Consider the following 23566-nt stretch of genomic DNA (forward strand, 5'->3'; position numbering starts at 1 on the left):
ACGAGTTCTGTGTGATCCATTTAGTACTACCGTTGTGATGCAGAATCGCAAAAGTCTGCAGGCTATTTTGAGCAAAATAACTCAAGATAAGCACAATAAGCTTCCAATCGTCTCATCTTAATGTCCACTTCGCTAATGTGTGTGGCCGTAAAAGTCGCCGCTCTGTACAATCGACTGTTGGCACTTCGAGAAAATGGCTGCTTGTTGGGAGACCTCCGCAAGCCGGCCAATGACTTGCTTGTTGCCATCAGCAAACCCATAATAGGCATACGGGATGCCCACTTCGTTGCAAAATTCAATAACAAGCTTCTGCGCCTTTCGAAGATTGTGGCGAGGCATTCTAGGGAACATGTGATGAATGGCTTGGAACTGCAAGCCACCATGGACGAAGTCCAGCCAAGGGGGGCAGTCTACATCCATAGTGGTTCGAAGCATACGTTGTGGGAAAGACTCCTGCGGTCCTAGGTCGGCGGTACTCATGGCGAAGTGGGATAAAACGATTTGCACGTGCAGCGGCGACGAAGCGATGTGGCTGATCATGACGAATGTGAATCGTGACCATCCGTCAGGAATAGACTTGTAGACCATAAGGTATCCGAACCAGTACCAGAAAAACACTTGTCCGGCAAGCTCCACCCAACGATGCCATGCAGAGATGCCTTTCTTTGGGCCGCGGCCGGTGAGGAGAAATTGCCAAGATAAAACATAGAGGTTAAATCGCCCGAGAGCTAGGAAAGGATAGTATGTCCAAGCCTGGATTCGTAGGAGAAACCTGGCAGCAGCATCGTATGTCATAATTCGGTCGTAATAGGTCGAGCGTAGACTAGCCAAAAGGCGATGCGAGACTGCAAAAAGTGGCATATGCTCGATATCGGGATCGTGCTCAGGGGCATTGGTCACAATGTGGTGAACATTATGATTGCTCTTCCACCAACCCATCGAAAGCCCACCGATATAGTCTGCAATAAGAATTCCGAGCAAGGAATCAGCCTGGTAGTTGTGCGTGATGCCAATATGGCCAGCATCATGAGCAGTGAAGACCAGCTGATGCCACATCAAGCCCAGGCTCAGGCCACCCAAGGCATATTGGCCGTATTTCAAACATATCAACGAGCCGCAGAAAAGCGCCAGATACCTGCAGCATTCGATTGCATAAGCGGACTTGCTTGTGATCATGTAGCCCTCATCCATCAATCGTTGGTACAGGGCCCGGTATTTTACAATAACATGGGCCTGCGTTGCGACATCGGGTTGTGGGTACTTTTCCAGGTCCAAACTGATGTGCTCACGCGTCAGGACATCAAGGTATGACATCCCATCCATTTCGAGATCAACGGTTGACTCAGACGAGACCGAGGCAGATCGCTTCGCGCGGGACGTGTGTCTGTGCTTAACAGATGGCCCATCCGCGTCGAAAACTGGTGATGGCGGTCGGGATAATCCGCTTGAACTTGATCCCTTCGAGTTGGTCGATCCATCGTGTGGCTCATCCATTTCGCCCGCGGATCGGAAGACACCTCCTTGAATTGGGGGTCGGAAGTTCTTCCAAGGAGATCGAATGCGGCCAATGCGGTATCGTTGCATTTGCTGGATGGCTTCCTTCGAATGCAGCCTATGTTGAAATGTCAGAAAATCCTTCGCGAATATACGCCCTTGGTAGGGAAGACGCACGCTTTGACTTCATCAGTGGCATCTCTTCCTACCATGTGCAGAATGGAAATCTCGCCGCCAGGGTGGTATTTTAGCCAAGCATCAACTTTGAGGACGAAATCGTCTACAAGGATGATTTTGCGTCCATTAGCTATCATTGCTTCAACCTCATCTCGAGACATATGAGGCAACGTCTTGGTCTTGGTTGTGCTCCGTGGCAGGCCACCCACGGCGGTCGTTGACTGGGCTGACTGCATGGTTAAGTTCTCGCCCAAGGGAGGGGGGGACCGCGCAGGTTGCTCTTGATCGAGCTTCCAGTCAAAGGGTTGTTGTCAATATTTTATTTCCACGTTCGATTGGCAGCTGTATAGAATTGGGTTTCAACTCGTGACTGAAGAAGAAAGCAGGTGGCGGGACGTTTATGAACCAGCGTAACCGAAGAAAGTAGCGTGTTTGCATCCTGAGGTGTTGTCGCCCCACCTAGCTGCGCCATCAATGGCGTGAGTGGGGTAGGTTCCTTTGGGACAGGGAAGCTGGTGTCGAACAGATGGGCTAATACAGCAATACAGGTAGCAGTGAGGGGGCAAAAATGCAGAAAGACAACGTCTGAGCAATCTTGTTAGAATCTTCACGGAGTTCTGCCTTTTTCTCAGAATTAATTCACCGGCGGTGAAAAAGTTACAGTGTCTTCGTATTGGAACCAGCCACGGGTTGCAGCTTCAGAGCAACCAGTTGGAGCTTGCCCGAAGCATCGCCCATAATAAAGCGTGCCGTGCGCTGGAACTTATGTATGTATGATCAGTTCAAATAACCGGCGTGGGCGTAGTTAGCTGATTTTGTTTTACAGATCGCCTGTCTACGGATACTGGTATGTTCGATACATATTTTTTGCTTTTGCTATTCCTTCTCACCAGATGGACCCGTGTTTAGTATATCAAATGTATTACTAGTTTACAAAATTTGAGTTCGGTCTCCCTCTCACATATTGCCGTTTCGCATACTGAAAGACAAGATGCCGAGCCTGCTACTGTTTATCTTGGCAGCCCTTTCCCAACGATTCGGTTCTATATTTTGGCATTCACCATCACCTCTGCCGCTGATCTCCACCTCACCTCTTCTGCACTTCATTTCGAGATTTTTATGGCTACATTTTGAAGTCAACAGTTAGAAGTGGATAGCCTTGGCATGAGTAGCCATGGCAGCCTCCTTGAAAGCTTCGGCCAAGGTAGGATGGGCATGGCAAGTTCGGGCGATGTCCTCGGTCGAGGCGCCATACTCGAGAGCCAGAGTACCCTCGGCAATCATTTCGCCGGCGTTAGGGCCAATGATGTGAACACCAAGGAGACGATCAGTCTCGGGGTCGGCAATCATCTTGACCAGACCCTCGGTGTCCATGTTGGTCTTGGCACGAGAGTTGGCACTGAAGGGAAAGGTACCGACACGATAAGGGATCTTCTGGGCCTTCAAATCCTGCTCCGTCTGCCCGACCCAAGCGACCTCGGGGTATGTGTACATGACTGAGGGAATGCAGCCATAATTGACGTGGCCGTAGCCCTTCTTGATGTATTCGACGACAGCGACAGCTTCCTCCTCAGCCTTGTGGGCCAGCATGGGACCAAAGGTTGCGTCACCGACGCAACGGATGTGAGGAATCTTGGTGCGGTACTCCGAGTCGATGATGACACGGCCACGCTCGTCAAGCTCCATGCCAATGTTCTCCAGGCCGAGGTTACCGGTATATGGGCGGCGGCCAATAGCTACCAGGACAACTTCAGCATCCAGCTATACATTTATTAGCAGATCGCCGTGCCAACAGTTCAAAGAGACTCACAGATTCTGGCTTGCCACCCTTGGCAGAGTCAACGTCTAGTTTGACCTTATCGCTGGACGTGTCACCGCTGACAACCTTAGTGTTGAGCTTGAATTCGATGCCTTGTTTCTTCAGGAGCTTCTGGGCGGCCTTGGCGATTTCGCTGTCCATGCCAGGGCCACCGATCTGGCCGAGAAACTCCACCACGGTAACCTTGGATCCGAGGCGGGACCAGACGGAAGCCATCTCCAACCCGATAATACCTCCACCCACGACAATCATGCTTTCGGGGATCTTTTCGAGGGAAAGGGCGCCGGTGCTGGTGACAACGCGCTTCTCGTCAATCTCGAGCCCAGGGAATGGAGTAGCCTCGGAACCGGTGGCAATAAGAATATTCTTTCCGCGGACAGTGGTCTCGCCACCGTCGTTCAGGGCGACCCTGATCTCGTTCTCGTTGACGAAGGCACCTTCGCCCTTGAGGTATTCGACGCCGTTCTTCTTGAGGAGGAATTCGACGCCCTTGGTAAGACCATTGACAGCGGTGTCCTTGGCCTTCATGAAGTTGGCCAGGTTCAGCTTAACATCGCCGACCTCGATACCTCGGTTCTTGGTGTCGTGAAGGATCTGGTGGTAAAGGTGGGAATTGTTGAGGAGAGACTTTGAGGGAATGCAGCCGACGTTCAGGCAAGTGCCGCCAAGAGTGCCGCGCTTCTCAATGCAGGTAACCTATGAGGGTGGGACTAAAGTTAGATAGATTCAGGAGAATTCAAGGGAAAGGAAATACCTTCATTCCCTCCTGGCCAGCCTTGATAGCGGCGACATAGCCAGCAACACCACCTCCGATGATGACAAGGTCATTGTCCTCTGGAAATATTTTAGCAAGAGCGATTCGCTATTTTGTAGATACTCGAATTCGACGAACCGGAAGCAGTAGCAAGACCACGGCTAAAGCGAGAGAGAGTAGCGGGGGCGATGGCACTGTGAGCGTGGCTTCGTTAGTCAAAGAGAGATTTTTCTTAGCCGCAAAGCTGGCTGGAGCCATCCATTGCTCCTTGGAAGCAAGGGGTGGAGCGCAAACGTACGCAGAGTGCTTGAAGGTAGCTGGGCGAGCAACAGCTCTAGATATTAAACGGCTGGGAAGCATTTTGGGCGGCAATAGCAGTCAGTGAGTCAAGAGACCAATTGGCGCCGGAGGTGGACTTTGAAGTAGGTTGAAGTTGAGGGCCGGCTGCACTGGAAATAATAACAGGTGCCTTCCTCGTTCGGAGAGCTCCAGCACGTTTGGGATTGGTCGGGAAAACCCTTCTAGAGCATCAAAGGTACCCCGCCACACAGATTTGCTGGGGAACTACATAGGGGGACTTGGAGGCGTTGTGAGGAATGGCCCACTCACAGGGGCAACGATTAGGTAACGTGGACAGTCAGTCCCAACACAAAACTGCTCGAACATGTCGTCGCTTGGAGCCGGCCAGAATCGGCCAGCACTCGTCAGTGGTGTGTCGGGCATCGCCCCGGGCCTTTTTCGCGGCCGAACTGGCTACAGCAAAACTAAACACGATGTAAATGAGTAACAGAAATATGTTGTCACGTATTGAGAGAATGAAATTATGTAATTTGTCATCTTATGTGCAACCTATGTACAAAATGATTACAACACGCGTCGCTTCAGCCTACGCCACCTCGATCGCCTGAACCACAGTCTGCGCTTTTTGCCGCACTCGCTCCATTTTCTTGGTTTCCTTGGCCCCAATGAGTTTCGATTTGCGCACCTTTTTACGCAAGAACCAGTGCAGTCCGGCGGCGACGGCCGGCAGCTGCCTTGCGGCTCCAAAGATCTTCTCGACCGTGGCGTCCTCGTTGCTGCTCCGACCTTTGCAATGACCGAGCAGCCGCACAAGAAAGTGTTCGACAAAGTCGGACGTCCAGCTATTGATTTCGGGTAGATCCAGTGGCTTTAGAACTGCGATTCCCAAAGAACCATCGGCGACTAGAGAGGCATAGAATCGAGCAACTTTGGCTAGTCGGCGTGGATCTTTCATTCGCTCACTCTCTGCAGTCTCCTCCTCATCGGCATCATCTCCGAACATGGATTCTCCTAGCCCACGGAAGATTTTCCAAAGTCGATCCTGGAAAGCGAATCGAAGCTTGTTATTAGAGCAAGCTTGGTTTGCTACTAACGCATAAAACTCGTTGTAATCGGTTTCGCTGCCAACGCATTGGACCAGGACGCGAGCGATCTGAAGCTGATCATCTTTTTTGAGCTTGAGATTGACAAATTGTCTGTAAGCATGCTCAAAGTTGTTCGCGGACATAAGTGCCGTGAAAATGGCTATCTGGGCCAGGGTGCTGAAACCCTGTGAGCGAGCCTTTTGCGGGTAATCTGGTAGGACAAAGTCCATATCTTCATCGTCTGTCAAAGAACCATCGGATTCCTCTTCAGTCCCCTTGACCGTCGAATTCTTTGTTTTCATGGGAACACTGGCACCAACAAGCCACCATTTGCCGTCTGTATCAGCGCCTTCAATATCACGCAAGCTCATACCCATGGGAGCTAATCCATCAAGTCTTCGTGACTGTGACTTCAGCTCCCCAATGCGTTTCTTCATGCGTACAACATGTTCGGAGACGACAGCTGAGTCTAATCCCTTTCCTTTGGACTTGCTGTTCTTCAAGTCGTTGATGGTTTCGACCATGAATTTGGTTCTCACAGACACATTCTCATATCCACCCTTCGACATGTTGGTATTAAGAACACTGGCAATATGCTTCAGCGATTGCGCGTCGTCTCTTCGCAACATGCGACCTGCCATGCGGCAGATGCGCAGGAGGAGTTCGACATTTAGCTCAGAGAGCTCGCCCAAAAATCTCTCCATGTAGTCAAAAATAATCCGGCAGCTGACAACCTCGAAGACGTAAAGTTGGGTGAAAAGATTCACCAAATTGGAGGCTTCTCGCCTGGTACTGGCATTACCATCGCCTGCCTGGCTGTAATCCCGCGCAAGATCCTGAACCAGACGGCGGATCATATGGGAGCCAAAGCTAGAACCAACAACCTTGTAGATTGCAGCAGTGAATCCACCAGTCAATACGAAGAACTGATCTGGAAGAAGTTCGGGCTTGTAAATCTGTGCAAGGATAATGTCGGTAATGATTTCGGTAACATCTCCTCGAGCATTCTTCTGATAAAGTTCCTCAATGGATTGAACGATTGAGAGAATATTTGCGTCGGTCAGTCGGTTGACTAATCCTTGTATAGTCCTGTGTAACTTGGCTCTTTGCTCAGATTCCGTGATGGAGCCTTTTCGAAGAGACGGCGGCACGTATTTTGCCACCACATTCCCTGTAGTCGGTGCAACGTACGGATTTTCCTTCTTGGGCGTGACGGGCTGCTTCTTTTCTCCATCTGAGTCCAAACCTGCGAAGGAGTCGTCCTCGGGAGGAAGATCTCTCTTTCCCTCTTTCCCGATTCCGTCGCCATCTGACATGAGCAAGTCCGAGTCCGAATTTAGTTCGTCTGATCCATCGTCACCCGTGTCATTGGCATCCCGTTGCTTTGAAGACTTTACTTTTGCGGGCACGCCAGTAGCAATTTTCAATCTTTTGGCCGAGAGCCAGTCGTCATAATCTCGTTTTCGCTTCTGCTCATCGACATCGACATCCTGCTTGGAATCGACTCCGTCAGCTTCACCCAGTAAGCCCCCTAGGCCATCCTCGTTAAAAGACTGCGGCAAAGATTTGCGCCCCTTCTTAATGCCTAGCTTTCGCTCAAAAGCTTCAATCTCAGCATCATCTTGAGCAAGCTTTTCTTGCATAGACTTTGAAATTTTTGGCTTCGTTTTCGAATCGCTGCCAACGCGAATTGCATCGTCATGCTCGTCGAAGTTGTCGCCGCTGTCCTCACTCTCGCCCAGGTCAATCAAGTCGTCCGTACCATCGCTCATACTCTCGGAGACGTCAACATCGTCTAGAACTCCATGTGCATTCTTCACAATGGGTCCCGTAGGAGTATGACGCGGCGCAGTCTCTTGTTTCGTAGGAAATTGAGGTCGCGCTTTTTTGTCGCCTGAACTGTGGCCGTCTGTGGCGGGTCGCCCACCGTATCTATTCGACTTCTTTTCGACTCGCTGTGCCTTTCGCTGATCCTTTCTAGTCGTTGGCTTTCTGCCACCTCTGGCTAGAACTTGTTGCGGCCTAGCAGGAGCTGGTGCGTCGATGCCAATCCTCTTGAACAGCTTCTGCTGAAGCTCTGCAACCGAGGAAGATGACATGACAGAGCTTGGGGATTCAGTTTTTTCAGTAAAACGAAAAGATCTGTTAAGGCGTAAATATTCAAGAAACTAGGCACTACAGCCCTTCGTGTATTTAGCCGTGAGCCGTGGCGACGAAATAAGTTGTTCTGGCGTAGACTTTTGCGGTGGTAAACTTTCTTATCTTATCAGTAGGTACCAACGGAGAGGGAAAATACAGTGGGCGATGGCGTTGCCCAAGAGCGCTAAGAATACCTAGGTACTTACCTAAGTGGCGTTGCCAGGTCCTTCAAACCTCCCTCCACTGCCTCGCAATTCATTAGATCGTTGCTTGCGCGGGGCACATTTTGTCCTTCACTAATATTACTCGCAGCACAGCAACTGTCAGGCATGATGGATGCGCAGCACCAGAGCCACGATCAAGTAAGTATCTTGCAGCATTCAGCCCAATGCTACCTGTTTGTTAGGATGGGGTACTAATTTTGGGTACGCCCAGTTCTTTGAGAAACTTGATCAGCTGTTTGGTGCCCGCAAAGGCAGCGATCACGGGGCTATTTATTTGACACAAAAGAGACGTGAGGTCCATATCTACAGCCGTCAGTTTCCTGAGTATTAACACATTGCTATTTTCTAGTCACATACAACAGCGGAAGTACGCCTATGGCGGCGGCTGGAGACTTTGAAGACCGTCATCCGTCGAAGCCTATGCCAGTCATTGTCAGAGCGACTAACGGCAAATCCAAGAAAGCCAAGTCCAGCAAAATCAAGCTATCAACAGTTGTTCAGCCACATGACCTAGAATCTTTCTATGTCCGCTATGCAGAGGTCTGCAAGGCAGGCATGGCGGCGCTGAAACCCCGAGACCGCAGCAAGAACAAGGCGAAGGCAAAGGCGAAAAAAAAGAAGACGGCAGCATAGTATGTCTCTTTCTTTTTCTTCCTGAGAGCAAACATCAGAACATGTTCCCTGATTCTACCAAAGAGTTGTTACCCCGGAAGTTACTTGCAATCAAGCGTTGAGAACACGCGCCTCTACACTGAACATTGCTGGAAGGACGCGCAGGTTGATTGAAGGAAGGAGACGAGTCTTTATCACGGGACATCGGCAGTATAACATATGGGGGCTTTCTACTTACGTACATGGCGAACAACATCGCTAGCGCCTGGGCAGCAAGGTACATCGGACGGTGATATCAGTCGGCATGTGCCAAGCGTTCCATACAAACGAATATTCTGCCTTTCATGAGAGCTTCCATCTTGCCGACAATAGACCTGCGTTTTTTGTTCATAGTACCGGGCTAGCTAGTGAGATTTGTTGAACCGTCAGCAGAGGTGCACAGGCATGCGGACGCCGTGATTCGCTCCCAGCTTCATGTCTGGGCAGCGCGATTCTCTCCCGCGGTTCACCGCCAAGCAAAATGCGATAACATTCCAGACATAGCCCAGTTGATGTACGCATGGCGCGAATGTTGAGTCGCGGCATGTGATAAAAGCATGAGAAATGACGATTATTTGTGCATGAGCTGGTAAAAGAAAAGATGCCAGCGATGATCGCAAAGACTTGCCAGGAGTCAGTGCCATGTAAATGCATCTAGCAAACGTCATGTTCTTCGCTACGTATCACAAGCAGTAGCTGTGGTCCTGCTCAAGAGTTGAGCCTATCTGTCGCAAACTCCTTCGTCTACAACAAGTTCGTGCTCTCTCATATATCATCCTGAGGCAATGTACATCGATAGTCGTCTAGGTCAATCGTCAAGCTTCCAGTCGCACATCCTCGGAGCGAAGTGCCATTCAATGTGGCAATATCCAGATCAAAGTAGTCACCGTTCCAATCAAATCCATCGAGTAAAGTAGACACTAAAAATCATCCTAGCAATCTCAAATAGCCCCATATCTGCTCCTCATATGTAGGCTGTTCTCATTCCTTTCAGCGAACAGGGATTCTTTTTTTTTCCTTCGAAATTCCAAGCACATGAATAAGCTGCGTAGTTCGACAAACAAGCAGAGAAATAAAAATTTGCAAGCTCCCCTTGAGCCAATGGCAGATAACAAATGAACGATGAGACCGCGGTCGATTGTCGGCTTCGGTCCTGACGATTTTACATCATCTGGTCCTGAGTCAGGCCGGCATGAGGATCAGCCTCCATGGCTTCACCGCTTGACTGGTTCACGTATTTGACAAAGCTTATATTGAGAGGGCGTCCACCGTATTGGTATCCTTGAAACTTGGAGATCGCAGTCTCGGCAGTTTCAGCAGTGTCGAATTTAACCACGCCACTGCCGCGCGAGCGACCGCTGGGCTCGTACTGAATTTCGGCCTGTTCAACCTTACCTATGGTAGTGAACAGCTCGATCAGATCGTCGTTGCTAGTTGACCAAGGGAGCTAGCATATTTGTCAGTGTGTTTTCATTGCATTTACTTGTCTGGTCGACTCACGTTGCGGACGTAAATAATTTCGCTGCGTTCAGTTCCAGAGGTAGCGTTGTCGGTGAACGGGTTGGGTGCAGCAGCGGCCGACGGGGCGCCATCGAAGCCACCAGGACCAGGACCAGGACCTCCGCCGAAGCCGCCACGGCCGCCAAAGCCACCTCCAAATCCTCCGCGCCCTCCAAATCCTCCGCGGCCGCCGAACCCTCCGCCGTAGCCGCCACGCATTCCACCACCAAAGCCAGCGCGGCCGCCGAAGCCCATGCCTCCAGCTCCAGCAAAGCGGTCCTCGCGGACTTCAATAGTACGTCCTTGCCAGTCGTAGCCATTGAACTGCTGGATGGCACTTCGAGCGTCGTCAGGACTTTCAAATACCACAATACCAGAGCCCTTGGGCCGGCCGTCAGGGCCAGAGTGCACGTCCGCTCGAATGACACCACCGTTGCGGGCTAGTGCCTAAGTCAGTTCCTGGGACATGGTGATAACACCGAGCCGTATTTAGTGTGTCGGACTTACCTGCTTGTCTGAAAAGATCCTTCAGGTCTTGCCAGCCAACGTTAAAAGGAAGCTGTGAGCTGTGTGTTAGTAAGACGAGACTGCTTCAAGTTACTCGGATTGGAGTGACCAACGTTGGCGACGTAGATTTGGCGACCAGCGCCACCGGCTCCGGGGCCTCCGGGGCCTCCGGGGCCGCCATGGCCATGGCCACCGTATCCCGGGTTGAACCCGCCATGCATGTTGCCACCGCCGAAGCCACCACGGGTGTTGCCACCAGATCCGATAAATCGAGGTTCGGCTTCGCGGTCCTGGGACATATGGTTAGAATCGCCTAGTATAGGGGAGTGCACAATCAAGTCTTACTTCGCGGACGTATACAAGGCGGCCCATGAGATTCTGGTTGCTAAGTTGGGTGACAGCCTGTTGGGCTTGATCCCTGGTCGCATATTCCACAATTCTATATGCATTGGTCAGTATATAAAGTCTTGTTTGATCAGAAATGGCGCAAAACTTACCCGCATCCCTACAAATAACCCAGGACAAAGTCCCAACCCGTCAATCCAAAACATCCAACAAAGAAGCCGAGCAAGGGAAGAAATTCCAGGGAGCACCGCCGAGGCGATGGGAAAGGGAAAAGAAAACTATGCAATGAAGCCCACCTTCGACATTCCATTAGGAAGCAGCAATACGTCGGCAAAGAGAACATCTCCAGCTATAACCCAACAAATTAGTCCCCGAGTAATTCCTCCTCACTCTCAAAGTCCTCACCCTGTCTCATAAAGTCCTTGAGATGATGCCATTTGACATCGTACGAAAGGTTGCCAACGTAGACTCGGCGGTCCTGCTGGGAGGATTCACGCACGTTGGACATCATCTGCTCGCGTGCAGCAGCTCTGTCTTCGAATGAGCGCTGAGGGCCCTGACTACCGTTGAAGCCAGCGGGAGGGCCGCCTCCAGGAGCTCCTGTGCCAGCCATCGGGGAGCGGTCGCGACCACGTCGGTAGTCGTCTCGACTGTTGGACCTGCTTCGAGGGGAGTAAGATCTGCGACGTCCTTGTCTGCCGGGACTTCTGGAGCGACGGCGAGGGGAGCGAGATCTCTCACGCTATTGACGTGTTAGGAATGGGTTAAACTGAGTCCATGGCGGTTCGTGTAACATTGCGCGCTGCTGTTGCCCGGGTGGCAGTCTTGGGGCCTAGCACATCATCCAGTCATGCTAAAGGAGGTTCAGCTAGCGCAGGGGTACGAGGCTGTTCTGGTGTCGAGCACGGCCAACGGTCTGTATGCAAATGTGCGGGCACGCAAATACCCCAGCGGCGCAGTATACCATCAAATGTGACACTCGGAACCGAGTCCGGCCGTGACGCGGAAGAGGGCAGAAGGGCAACAGCAACAGTGCGGTATGACTACCATAGTGGTCGAGTGCAGAGCTGATTAGAGGCCAGAGAGGTTCACTTACAGGGCGGTAGGTGTCGCCAGCGTCAGCTAGATACAGATGTTAGATAAGACTGCAAAGTCAAAATTGTGCGAGAGCAAAAACGTGGGACATCAAGGTTAGGCTGGTGGCGGAAGAAAGCACCGGGCTCGGATGGTGGGGTGATCAAGGGAAATGTAGGGCCGCGGACCACATGGACAAGTCTAAAACAACAAGTCGTATAGTCCCCGATGGCCTTTTTCGAAAAGTTCCGTAGTTGACTAGGATGGTAGGCAGAGGATGGCAAGGCGAGGTGTAACAAGGGAGTGGTGCGAGATAACGCGATGCCAGCAAAGTGAGTGCAACAGCCGTGGGCAGTGAAGTAACGTGAGAAGGAAGACAAGGGAGGAGGGGATATCAGCTTTGTACCAGTGCGTGGGAGTGGAATGGGCAACGCAGAGCCCACCGACAAGAGCCCTAAAAAGGCAAAGCAGAAGGCCGCTTGGATGAGAAGGGTTGATGATGCGATGGTGGGATTGAGAGTATGCGCCAACGAGACAGGCGAGCAGAGCCGACGAGAGCAAGGACAGGAGTGGTGCACGAGGGCGGAGAAGTGAACGTACCCATGGCAGAAAAGTGCGAGCGTTAGAATAGAGAGAAGTAAAGGACTGAGCCTGTTCGCGGTGGTGAAGAGTGAGTGGGTGTCTCAACAGATGGAGGGCGGCGCAAGCAAGCCCAAAAGTGAACAGCGGCGAGCAACGGTACGAAACGGGGGGAGGACGGGCAGGACACAAGCCACGACTGGTCAGCTCACAGACGGATCTCGCATAAGCGTAAAACCAAGGATGCAGGTCGTCGGAAGTAGCAGCCAGAGAGGAGGGGTGTGGGAGCCGGCAGCAACGGTGGGAGAGTCTGTGTCGAGGGACGTATGCTGTGCAATGGGATGGGTGCCTGGGCTGGTATGGCTTTCTTGCTGGGGAAAAAGTGAGAGATGGCAAGAGCGAGAATGCGCGTGGACGCGAGGGGAGGAGGGGGGCGGGATGCAGGCGAGTGGCGAATGAGAGGACAGAAACGCCGAGTTGGCGCTAGCCAGGGAGGCCCGCAAAGGCTACCAGCAGGTCTAACTTGGTAGGTAGCACTCTGGTGGTCTGGTAGGTACCGTGGGTACTTCCATTGCTATTTATATTGCCGCAATGCCAAATATCTTGCAAGGTACTGGTAGGTAGGTTGGCATATTAACTTAGGGGCAGGCAAAGGTACTACCTAGGCAGGTAGGCATGTAGGTAGTTGGGCACCTACCTTACTTGCTACCTGGTTTGCTAGGTAGATAGATGCATTGGCGTTGCGCACCACCTACCTACCTAGGCGTGCTAGGTACATAGGTTCCTACTGTGCACGCGTACGTTACCAGCAACTTTTACTCCCTACCTAGGTAGGTATTCAACCCATTAAGGTGTGCATTTTCTTCAGGTATGTTAAAAAGACTACACACGCAGACAGCAGAAGCCAAGTGCCCAGTCGAGCTCTAAAGCACCATCATTCGTTTACCACTTAATTCCCAAAGGTGTATTGCAGAGTTGCCTCGTTGCTGGAAGTTGGCCACACCACTAGCAATCTGATTGTGCGCTATGCCTAGCTATCGCGCACTTGCCCACCAACCAATCCGCTGCTTTCAATGAGCGCTGGCAAGTACTCGAGGCATCTGAATGCAGCACGCAGACACATACGGGCTGAACAGAGAGGTACACTGAGGTGTCATGCAAGCAGCCATGTACTCGTAATCTGTACAGCTTCCCCCAATCCATCAGTCCGAAGCTGTCGCAAGCTTGCACGCTGGCCAGTGTTCATTACGCAGGCTGATAAGTCGATGCTGGTGTGAGGCATTTGTCCAGCACTGTCTCTGTTTCATTACCCACAGGCTTCGAAGGCCATTAGTCTCTTCTGGCAAAGCTGCGCAACCTTGAAGGGCAGCTAAAGCCTACACAGCGTGACATGGTGCACAACAAGTCAGGGTAGCCTGGAGCCTGCAGCCAGATGATCGTAGCGGATCACTACGGAAACCCATCCATCCATCCCATCCATCGGCCTGCCTTCGACTGGAGCCTACTCAGTACCGGCCCAGACACAGAGTCAAGCTAGCGCAGCCAGTTGCAGGTACCCCAGCCAAACACTGTCGTGGGAGGTGACGGACCCAATGCCACGCGCCGACGCGCCCATCCCAGCCAGAAAAGCTTTCATCACACAGCTTGACAGCCATGCTTATTTCCCTCCGCCTTGGTAAGCGCGGTAATAACAAGGTCCAGTAACTTGCAAGTGGCGGGGCAAATTTCGCCTGCGTCTTTCAGATCGGCTCCAGCAAGTTGCGCAGGAGCACGGTCGCTGGTGAAATTCCATGTCTGCCATCGATTGCCATCTTACCTTACCACTAGGACAACCACCAACGCGCAGCGTGAGGGGAGCGGGTGCCTTGTCACACATGTTGCCATGTACAATGTACATGGGCAAATAGGTAAATGGTATTGCCATCTGTTGGGGTCTGTGGACCGAGTGGAAACTGGCTGCAGGAGTGTGCTGCCCCGCGTACTAAGTAGCAGGGAATGAGCTCTGAGTACCTGCCATTGTGTGCAACAAGTTGCGACTCTCGCAAACTCTGCTGCCTTTTGGACACTTGTCATTGTTGGGATCTGATGTTTCGTGATCCACGGCTTTGCGTTCGAACGAGGATTATCCCGCATCTGCAAACAGCATCTACCTTTGGTTTTCAACCTAGAACACCGTATCGTTTGGGCAGCTTGATGATAGGTAGGTTTTTCCAGGCGGCACACCATACAGCCTGATTTACGGATACGGCGAGCCCCCTGGCGGACCAGGGGGTTCGCTATTTGTGACTGTTGTGACGGACTGCATCTCCGCCGGCGCAACCTGTCAGATAGTGGTGGGTGCACTTGTTGGGTGCATTGCCCGGCTTCCCATGTACCGTGGGTACTTCGTAGACACCTCGCCTAGCCGTAGTAGCTGCAGAAATAATGATACGAGCAACACCAGCTCGTATTGGAGTTCAGAAGCAAGGCTCCCTGCTCGCGCTCCCTTGGGGAGTGTTGCCCGGTTGGGGCTCATCCTACGAGTCTTGGTGAATTGCCTCTCCGAAGCTCGCCTTCAACGCAACTCCTGCAGGGCGCATTCGAGCATTTCAGCCGATCCGTGTTGACCATGCTCTTATGCAGGTGCGGTGTTTACATGTGCTGGTAGTTCCTCTAGTTCGGCATCTTATCCACTGGATTGTGTGCTTCCCTTCCCGCTGCTTCTCAATCCAACGTGTACTTAATGTATGCTGCCTGTTACAGCGGAGCGTGCACAGCCATTGCACCACCACCCTCACCTTCACTCACGTACCCGTCCCAACTAGCCAATACGGGGCCTAAGTCGTGTCGTGTTCAGGTCAGGGTCGAGCCATTTGTGGCTTTCGAACCGATGGTTTCCATTGGTACGGAATGACGATGCCCTATAGAAGTCGTGCTAGCCATGCGCTGGAGTAAATTTATCGGCTTGGCTTGGTCCAGGGTAGCTCACACCTTCGGGGGCAATCGTGCCGCACCCCAATCATCGAGGCATCGCAGAGTAGCTGGTCTTGTGCTGGCTCCCAGGAGGTAACAGATTGACAGCAACAGTATGTGAGCAAAACATACACACTCGACCGAGTAGCGACAGAGAGCCACGTGAACATACTCCAACGTGCAAGCGATTATGGATCGACCCCTGCCCGCCGCCTAGTTGTTGAAGTCGTGCCACCCGAACGGCAACCCCACTGCCACTACTCTAAAACCGGATCACTTAGGGAACGTCCTAAAAAACGTGACTGGGAATCCTGACTTCATGATTGGAATGCGAGGTTGTGCCTATCAAAGACTGCAACTACGCTCATCAGAAACATCATCACTGCGACAACTTTAACGCCAAAAAGAAAACGAGCAGCATGACCATGTCTGTCAGGGCAACCTGCGGCGCGGCGCAACGCGCTCGTGCCTCGATTCGAACGTCGCGGGCATGGCGTTCGCGAAGCTACCATTCATACGACCACCCAGCGGCGACGGGCCTGTTTGGGGGTGCAGAGGAGGCGATCCTGTCCGCGGCATACGGGCACGTTCCCCAACACGGCTTCTCCGCGCGCGCCTTGGGCCTCGGCGCGCGCGATGCTGGCTACCTCGACATTAGCCCCAGTGTGCTCCCCGACGGCGCATTCAACCTGATACGATACCACCTTGTCCTGCAGCGACATAACCTCGCATCCAGATCCCAAGAGCTTTTCAAAGGCAAGGAGTCACTCGGATCTGGAGCTAAGGTCGCTGCCTTGACATGGGCGCGACTGCTTGGCAACAAGGATGTCATTGAGCACTGGCAAGAGGTACGCCGCATCCGCTTATCAAGCTCCCACGTAAACCGTTTTTTTTCTAACACGTTACGGCATTCCAGGCATTGGCTGCAATGGCGCAACCGAGTCACGTTCCTGAATCCATAAAGGAACTCGCGCAGCTGTCCGACGAGATATTGTTCTTGTCTGGCGACACCACCGTCGACCCCTCCTGGTATACGAAGCGCGCGACGCTGTCCATGATTTACACGACGACGGAGCTATTCATGACAAACGACAAGTCGCCCGAGTTCACCGAGACAAACAAATTTCTTACTCGCAGACTTGAGGAGGTCCAGTCGGTTGGCGGCGCCATCAGCGCCGTCGGACAGTGGACAGGATTCACGTTTCAAGCGGCAGTCAACGTCCTGCGAAGCAAGGGCGTAGGCATCTAAGATAGGCACCAACACTCCTCAAACCACCATCATGTAAAATAGCAAGTCCCGTATATTGTACAAAGCTGGGTTGATAATAAAGTAATCGTCCATTAGCTCGTGGCTCATATGTAACCAAATACTCCCTCGGGGCCGAGTTGACTATCTACAGGTGAAGTGAGAACCGGGTGTCAAAGCACCCGGGAATGCGCAGCTTGACGAAATGATCGATTTAAATAAGAGTCCGTTGCCGGGGATCCGTCAATCTGCAGTTAGCAGCTGTTAGTGAAGTCTCCATATTGGCCAGTGCAAAAGAACGTACCTGATGATCTTGACGTCCTTGTCGAGCCTGGCACGCCCCTCGATGGCATTAGGTGTAATGAGAATATACTGCCGCGATACGGAGCGACGGGCAGCATCAACCTAAGCGGTGCTATTAGCTAACAAACTCGCAACAAACTTGTCTCGTGGCAAAACTAACCAGCATGTTGGTACTGATGGCTCGATTGACATTGTCCATGAAGACGTCAAACTCATCTAGGCAGCGAATTGGAGACCCAATCGCTTCCCACACAGAGAGTAGCATGCAGATGGAAGAAAACGACTTTTCTCCTCCCGAAAGGGTCTTTGTATCTCGTCCGCCCGAGTTCTTTCTCGTCTCATCCGGCTCGATATGAAGGACAACCTTGCGCTCTTTGTGGCGGAGGTCAATCTTGCCACGGAAGCCTCGCTCACTGAGGAGATAATTGAACTGAATGCGGATGCGAGCGCTGATTTGCCTCTGGAATTGTCGCCACAGGAAAAGTCGCTGTGTAATGGCTCCCTTCAAGGAATCAATCATGCGGTCCAAACTATCCGTCTCCTCCACGACAGTCTCATAGCGTGTCTTGGCTTCGGTTGCTCTGTCGTAGATTTGTTGATCGGTAGCTCCGAGGCGTTGCTCTCGTAGAGTCAGTTGATCGCCAATTTTCTGGTACTTCTTCTCAATGCTCTGGTAGGTATCGCCTTCGGGGATATGTACCCTGTCTGGTGCAACCACAAGAGCTTGGCTTGTGAAATCAGCGACTTCGTCCGCCTTCTGATCTCGTCGAGTCTCGGCGCGTCGGCGCTCCGCTCTTTCAATGTCAGCCTGCTCGTAAGCGGCATTCTTTCTCGCGACAGCAATTCGTCTCATAGATTCCGTGCTTTGAATTTTCATATCGGCCTTTTGAACCCGCTCCGAGAAAGTTTCCGCCTCGCGACGGACTTCCTCCAAGTCTTTCTTGGCGGCTTCCGCCTTCTTATTCAAGTCAACCTTGACCAGTTTCATATTGCCGTATTGGCTACCAAGTTGCTCTTCCTCCTTGTGCTTGAGCTCCAAATCAGCGCGGAGAGTGACAAGACGGTCGTCGGCACCTTCGAAAGCATCCATTTCCGTCGAAATCTGTTCCACGTCGGCCTGAGCACGGCGCAATTCGTTCTCCAGCTGTTTCTGCTTCCTGCGATGCAATTCCAACTCCGCTTTGGCCTTGTGAAGCGCTTGTTGGGCCAGGCGTTCTTCAGAATCCAGCTCCCTCAGTTCAATTTCCAATTGCTTCAGGTTCTCCTTCTGGACTGCTAACTGTCGCCCAGAGTCTGACTGCATCCTGGGTCGCATTCCAGATGGAACGACTGGCGCGGTTCCAATATTCCCATTTCGGTTCGTCAGTCTGAGGCCGTGCCCGCGCTTGTTTTTGCCGTCATGGAAGCACAAGCACGCCGAAACGTTTCGAGGTGGGCCGCCTCCGTCTACCATGATTTTTTCAGCCTGCGCTCTGCTTTGAACCAAGATAATCTTTTCGATTTGGCTGTTGATGATCAATTGCGTGCGAAATATGTCGTCATCAAACTCCAACACTCGGAGTATAGTGTCGAATTCCACAGCAGGTTCCTGGCTCCTCGTGTCGATGTGTCCTCCGTACGCGATGAAGATGGGCGGCTGACGTTTCATCCCGCTCCTCTGCATCATGTCGGATAACTTAGACTGATCCTCCTTGCTGCGCACAACGAAAGCATTGAGCGATTCGCCGAAGGTCTTCTCTAGGATGCCAGACCATTCTGGCTTAAGGAGCTTGACGTGCGCTCCGATCGGCCCAACAGGCTTCTTTTCAAATCCTTGATGACCTGCGATGGATTTGACAAGGTTGGCTATTTCCCTATCAAAGCCAGCGTATGCAGACCCGGTGCTTTTCTCCAGGTCAGACAGACCCCTCTCAGCCATGGCGATCTCGTTTCGTTTCGTTTCTCGTAATTGCTGCTGGCGTTTTAAAACCTCCTCCGCATCGCGCACTTTGTTCTGTCTTTCAGGCAGTTGTTCACCTGCATCACTTATGTTCCGATTGATGTCTCTCTCCTTGACCTTGGCTTCATCAAGTTGTGCATCTTTCTCGGCCCTCGCAGCTCCAGTGGATTCGCCGAGCCGTTTTTCCTCCTCCTCGATTTTTTTGCCAAAGGAATGAATTTCTCCACGAATAGATTTTAAGCGACCGTGGGCGTCGCGTTCTTCGAGATGTAGCTCGGTAAGTCCCTTTTTTGCCGCGCTGAATATGGCTTCCGACGAGATGACCTTGTCTTGCATAGCATCCTGTTCGGTATTCAATTCCTCTCTTGCCGACTGGAGTCGTTGCAGCTGCTGTTCAGCCTCTTGAAGGGCTCTGCCCATATTTTCGCACTCCTTCTCCGCATCCGCAATGCGAGTGGTTCTGGTGACAATGTTTGCATTGAGTTGTTCGAGAGCATTCTCCTGTTCCACAACCTGATACCAAACAAGCTGGCATCTGTAATGTCTCGCCTTTTCGCGAAGAGACTGATTCTTTTGCGCAGTTTCCGCAAGGCGAAGAGCATTTTCCATCTCCTTCTTCACAGATGCAATCTTTTCTGTAATATCATCACGCAGGTTCAAAGTCTTGTCCAAGGTGTCCTGCGACATCCTGTAGTCGTTATCGAGCTGCTCGAGCTGCACCCCAGAGACAAAATACTTGTACTTTTGTGCCGGGGTGGCCGAGTTCAGGAATTGCCGGGCATTGTCTTGAGAAAGTATGGTCAGAGGGTTGCTCATTTGAAGGGCGAACCATTCGGATATCTCGTCAACTTCTTGTTTTTTTGTTGATATGACTCTGTTGTCGGCAGCCCTGATTTTGAACCCGCTACTGCCAGTCTTGGAGAAATTTCTTTCCACGATGATGCTGTCACCGTATATATCGGGTTGGTATGCATCAGATCCAGAATTTTTTATTTGCACGACAAGCTTGCCTTGGTCTTGGCCCTCTTTAACAAAGGACTTTAAGCTGCCACCACGATTAGTGTCACTGGCCTTTCCTCCAAGACACAGGGTTAGTGCTGTTAAAACAGCACTTTTTCCGCTTCCGTTCTCTCCGACAATGAAGTTGATCAGAGGGCCAAGCTCAACGTGAAGCCGCTCGTGGCACATGAAGTTGTAACATGTAATGCTCTCGATAATGCCGCTCTCCGCGACCATGTTGTCACCTAAGCTGCGTGGTCGTCGTAAAAGCTTTTGCGTTGCTCGTTCGTCGTCAAGCTCAAGGTTCTCTAAATGCTTGAACCCAGCATCTCGCATGATTTCGTACTGGGTCTGCGGGGGTGCGTCGTCGTAGTCAGCTTCGTCCTCGGATTCATCTTCAGAGCTAGAAACCGCGGCGTTCTCTCGGTCAGGCGTTTCTTCCTCACGGCCGCCATTTGCGAGGGACAGGCGCACTCGTTTGTTCTGTCGGATACCAAGATTAGACACGGTGCACGGGCTATTGGCTATGCGGACTTGGTCGTACCGACAGGCTTCCTTGGGCCATTGACGAACTGGCGTTTTGAACATCAACCACTTCGCGATCCCCTCCAGCTTCCGCCAGAGGACGAGGTCTCTTAGAAGGGGGCATAACTCCCAGTGACAGGAGCGGGGCTCGCGATCGAGGCTGGATGGGCAGACGAATTGGTGATGTTTTCAGGCGTGACGCAACCAACCGTGAACGTAGCGCGCCTCTCTTGGCCAGGAGCGTGTTGATTACCCATTTAGCACCTACTGGTAAGGTACCTGTCTACCTGCAATTAGTGTGGGGCAGGACGCGGTCCCTCCTGGCTAACGCGCCGCCTGAACGGGGGCAGGCGAGCGAAGATGGAGCAGCTTTCAGGTGGTGGGGGCGGGACAGCCCCGCTGTACCTAAAGCTGAGGTGGGATGGTGGGATGTCTTCTGAAAAAAGTATGCGTCCCGACTTGTGCTGAACCCAAGCAAAACATCGCCATAAACTGAACGCGAGCAACACAGTTGAAGTGGTTCATTATCGAAAATCAAGGCTGTACAACTCACAAATAACGCAATGACTGGCGAGCCCGCCGATTGTGGTCCCCAGTCGGGTGAAACGCACCAATTCGAACGCGAACTTTCCGAAAATTCCATGGAGTATATGATATTCATTCTGGATGACGCCGTAGGAGGCATCAAATATTTGAGTCGCCTCGAAAGCATAAGCAAAGAAGCCACGCGATTGATGGACAGCGTCGCCAAAAATTACATCTGGCAACGAGATGAGTTTCGCCTCTCAGTTGTCAACGAGCAAGGTGAGAGAAACATTGCAGTGACAAGTGGGCGAGAACAACTGCTCATTAAACTGAATCAGGATCGATACATCTCCACGGCACCACAGATTATGGAGATGCCGTGGAAGATGAGTGGCTGATTGTTTACGTTTTGCGCGAACTTTCCAAAGCCCACCCCGACATCTTCATCCGAGTAGTTGATGAGGATGGCGAATTCCTCTTGGTGGAAGCAGCCAATGTGCTACCGAACTGGCTAAATCCTGAAATAGATCACTGCAGAGTTTGGTTACAAGGTGGAAAGCTTAAAATTATTCCTTTACAAAGCGACAAGACGAAGCCGACTGCTGCCAAGTCACTAACGTTAGCGGATGCCATAAAGTACCTACGAACCGAGCCTGAAAACCTCATGCACTCACCGTCTATTGAGGATGAGGCATTCTATCGACTTGAAAAGTATCCTAAACACGTGGACGCTTCGATACATCACCGCGCGGTGACAATCCCGCGGAAGTTGGCCTACATAATACACGAGCTACCAAAAACAATCTCAGCCGCCGTTGAAGCGTTTTACCTCAGGGATCACGCTGGGATGAGAAAAATAACGTCTGAATCAGAGGAGCTTCATTTGCCACCAACTGACCTTGTCACTATTAGTGTCAAGTTTAGCAGAGTTTTATTCGCACAACTGCGCTCGCAACGTTTCGAAGCACCCCGGAGATGGCAGAGTATGATACAAAGCCATCTGGGTCATAAAATGACCGAAGAAGCGCCAAGAAACAGTGTTCTTACTCTCGAAGATGGTATGAAACTGACTTGTGGGTATGAGATGCTGGCAATGACAGCAGAAACTAGCAAGAATCGTACTATCCGCGGGCTTGCCATTCTGCTTCAAGATCTGAAAGAAGACGGCAACGAAGAACTCCCGACCAATGCAGACATTGAAACGTGGCTGGATGTCAAACGAAACGACGATGAAAGCTGGTTAGACATCAACTATGAAGATTTTGAGCGCGAGTTGGAAGGAAAGACAACAAGATCGGACGGCAAAAATACGAGATCTTCTGGGTTTGGAGATACTAGAACACAAGAAGATCTACGAAAGATCGTGTCTCGCTTTGAGGCTTTCATGAATAATGAGACAGCTGGCCTGGACGGGGCAGATATGGATGAAATGGATATGGACAATGAGGATGAAGACGACGGAACTGACGAAAATAGCGACATGGAGGACAAGGAAGTGAGTTTTGATGAGCAGACTTTTTCTCGGATGATGAAGGAGATGATGGGGCTGCCAGCCGACCACCCTACTCTGGCTTCCACTGGCCACTATGAAGGTAAAGCAGCAGAACAGAACACAGATGCGCAGGGCACTAGTGAAGAGGAGGATGACATAAAAAATATGTCCCTGCAAATGGAAGCCGAGCTCAAGAGCCATGGTGCCCTGCGACTTGCTGGTTCCAAGTCTCAGCAAGGTAAACTTGACAATAGAGAGCCTCGAGATAAAACAAAAGCGAAGCAAAAGCAGACCATGACCGAAGCAGAAATCCGGGAGTACGAAGATGAAGACTCTGATGGAGAGGTTGATATAGACTACAATCTGGCCAAAAATCTCCTGGAGAGCTTCAAGAGCCAAGGTGGAATGGCTGGCCCAACAGGAAACCTCCTGGGGCTCATGGGTATCCAACTACCGAGAGATGAAGACGATGGCGAGACGAAAGAATAAATTTGGTTGATTTAATGCCAATAATGATGCTGATTTTCGCACAATATCCGGTCTATATACCCCTCATCCCCGACCCTATGGGCTATACGGGGAGCTCAGTTCTTCTTTACCCAAATTTACAGACTTAGGGTTCTTGCTCTCTTGGATGGAGCCACCTCGAGACGCCGGTGACGTCTTTTAGACGTTTCTGCCTCATCAAATGTGTCAAGCTCGCGGACAGCCTCAACCAGCGCTTTCCGTGCCCGCAGTTCCCTCGGGTCGCTATCATCGTCACGCCTGATGTATTCAACACTGATGGCATTCAGGGCGTGGTATATGCGATAAAGGTTCAAGCGTATTTGAACATGTTGACGGTTCTGCGAGAGACTTTCGGAAACTTCATCCATGTCATCCAAGGTATCTGCCAAAGAGGTGCAAAAGCCACTCATTAAATACTCAGATGGTGCCT

General features: G+C 51.6%; 9 protein-coding genes across 10 annotated transcripts; 3 read left to right on the top strand and 6 right to left on the bottom strand.

Moving 5' to 3' along the window:
- Positions 1-132: 132 nt before the first annotated feature.
- On the bottom strand, positions 133-1907 carry LMH87_005805 (uncharacterized protein; the record flags this gene model as incomplete). The annotated part of the gene is made up of 2 exons (XM_056203591.1): positions 133-1612; positions 1672-1907. The coding sequence occupies 2 exons, from the start codon at positions 1905-1907 to the stop codon at positions 133-135; spliced, it is 1716 nt and encodes a 571-aa protein (XP_056059034.1).
- Positions 1908-2814: 907 nt separating this feature from the next.
- On the bottom strand, positions 2815-4604 carry LMH87_005806 (uncharacterized protein; the record flags this gene model as incomplete). The annotated part of the gene is made up of 5 exons (XM_056203592.1): positions 2815-3432; positions 3482-4186; positions 4245-4324; positions 4383-4438; positions 4543-4604. The coding sequence occupies 5 exons, from the start codon at positions 4602-4604 to the stop codon at positions 2815-2817; spliced, it is 1521 nt and encodes a 506-aa protein (XP_056059035.1).
- Positions 4605-5130: 526 nt separating this feature from the next.
- On the bottom strand, positions 5131-7728 carry LMH87_005807 (uncharacterized protein; the record flags this gene model as incomplete). 2 transcript variants are annotated; one of them, XM_056203593.1, is made up of 2 exons in its annotated part: positions 6428-6445; positions 6511-7728. In XM_056203593.1, 2 exons carry the CDS (start codon positions 7726-7728, stop codon positions 6428-6430), a joined length of 1236 nt encoding a protein of 411 aa, XP_056059037.1. The 2 variants fall into 2 exon arrangements, with proteins under 2 accessions (XP_056059036.1, XP_056059037.1); XM_056203594.1 differs by having other exon boundaries at positions 5131-7728.
- A 369-nt stretch (positions 7729-8097) lies between these two features.
- On the top strand, positions 8098-8625 carry LMH87_005808 (uncharacterized protein; the record flags this gene model as incomplete). The annotated part of the gene is made up of 3 exons (XM_056203595.1): positions 8098-8130; positions 8204-8282; positions 8342-8625. 3 exons carry the CDS (start codon positions 8098-8100, stop codon positions 8623-8625), a joined length of 396 nt encoding a protein of 131 aa, XP_056059038.1.
- Positions 8626-9805: 1180 nt separating this feature from the next.
- On the bottom strand, positions 9806-11022 carry LMH87_005809 (uncharacterized protein; the record flags this gene model as incomplete). The annotated part of the gene is made up of 5 exons (XM_056203596.1): positions 9806-10090; positions 10144-10583; positions 10651-10702; positions 10764-10940; positions 10996-11022. 5 exons carry the CDS (start codon positions 11020-11022, stop codon positions 9806-9808), a joined length of 981 nt encoding a protein of 326 aa, XP_056059039.1.
- A 121-nt stretch (positions 11023-11143) lies between these two features.
- On the bottom strand, positions 11144-12875 carry LMH87_005810 (uncharacterized protein; the record flags this gene model as incomplete). Its single annotated transcript, XM_056203597.1, has 8 exons — positions 11144-11155; positions 11292-11344; positions 11401-11506; positions 11560-11737; positions 12092-12117; positions 12476-12523; positions 12670-12720; positions 12861-12875. The coding sequence occupies 8 exons, from the start codon at positions 12873-12875 to the stop codon at positions 11144-11146; spliced, it is 489 nt and encodes a 162-aa protein (XP_056059040.1).
- A 3144-nt stretch (positions 12876-16019) lies between these two features.
- Positions 16020-16849, top strand: LMH87_005811 (uncharacterized protein; the record flags this gene model as incomplete). Its single annotated transcript, XM_056203598.1, has 2 exons — positions 16020-16448; positions 16517-16849. 2 exons carry the CDS (start codon positions 16020-16022, stop codon positions 16847-16849), a joined length of 762 nt encoding a protein of 253 aa, XP_056059041.1.
- A 211-nt stretch (positions 16850-17060) lies between these two features.
- LMH87_005812 (uncharacterized protein) lies at positions 17061-20652 on the bottom strand (the record flags this gene model as incomplete). The annotated part of the gene is made up of 4 exons (XM_056203599.1): positions 17061-17094; positions 17151-17251; positions 17310-20570; positions 20632-20652. 4 exons carry the CDS (start codon positions 20650-20652, stop codon positions 17061-17063), a joined length of 3417 nt encoding a protein of 1138 aa, XP_056059042.1.
- A 523-nt stretch (positions 20653-21175) lies between these two features.
- LMH87_005813 (uncharacterized protein) lies at positions 21176-23118 on the top strand (the record flags this gene model as incomplete). Its single annotated transcript, XM_056203602.1, has 5 exons — positions 21176-21416; positions 21476-21888; positions 22176-22195; positions 22248-22867; positions 22937-23118. The coding sequence occupies 5 exons, from the start codon at positions 21176-21178 to the stop codon at positions 23116-23118; spliced, it is 1476 nt and encodes a 491-aa protein (XP_056059043.1).
- Between the last annotated feature and the right edge of the window lie 448 nt (positions 23119-23566).

Source organism: Akanthomyces muscarius, chromosome 1 (assembly GCF_028009165.1).
Source record: "Akanthomyces muscarius strain Ve6 chromosome 1, whole genome shotgun sequence".
Taxonomy (NCBI): Eukaryota; Fungi; Ascomycota; class Sordariomycetes; order Hypocreales; family Cordycipitaceae; genus Akanthomyces; species Akanthomyces muscarius.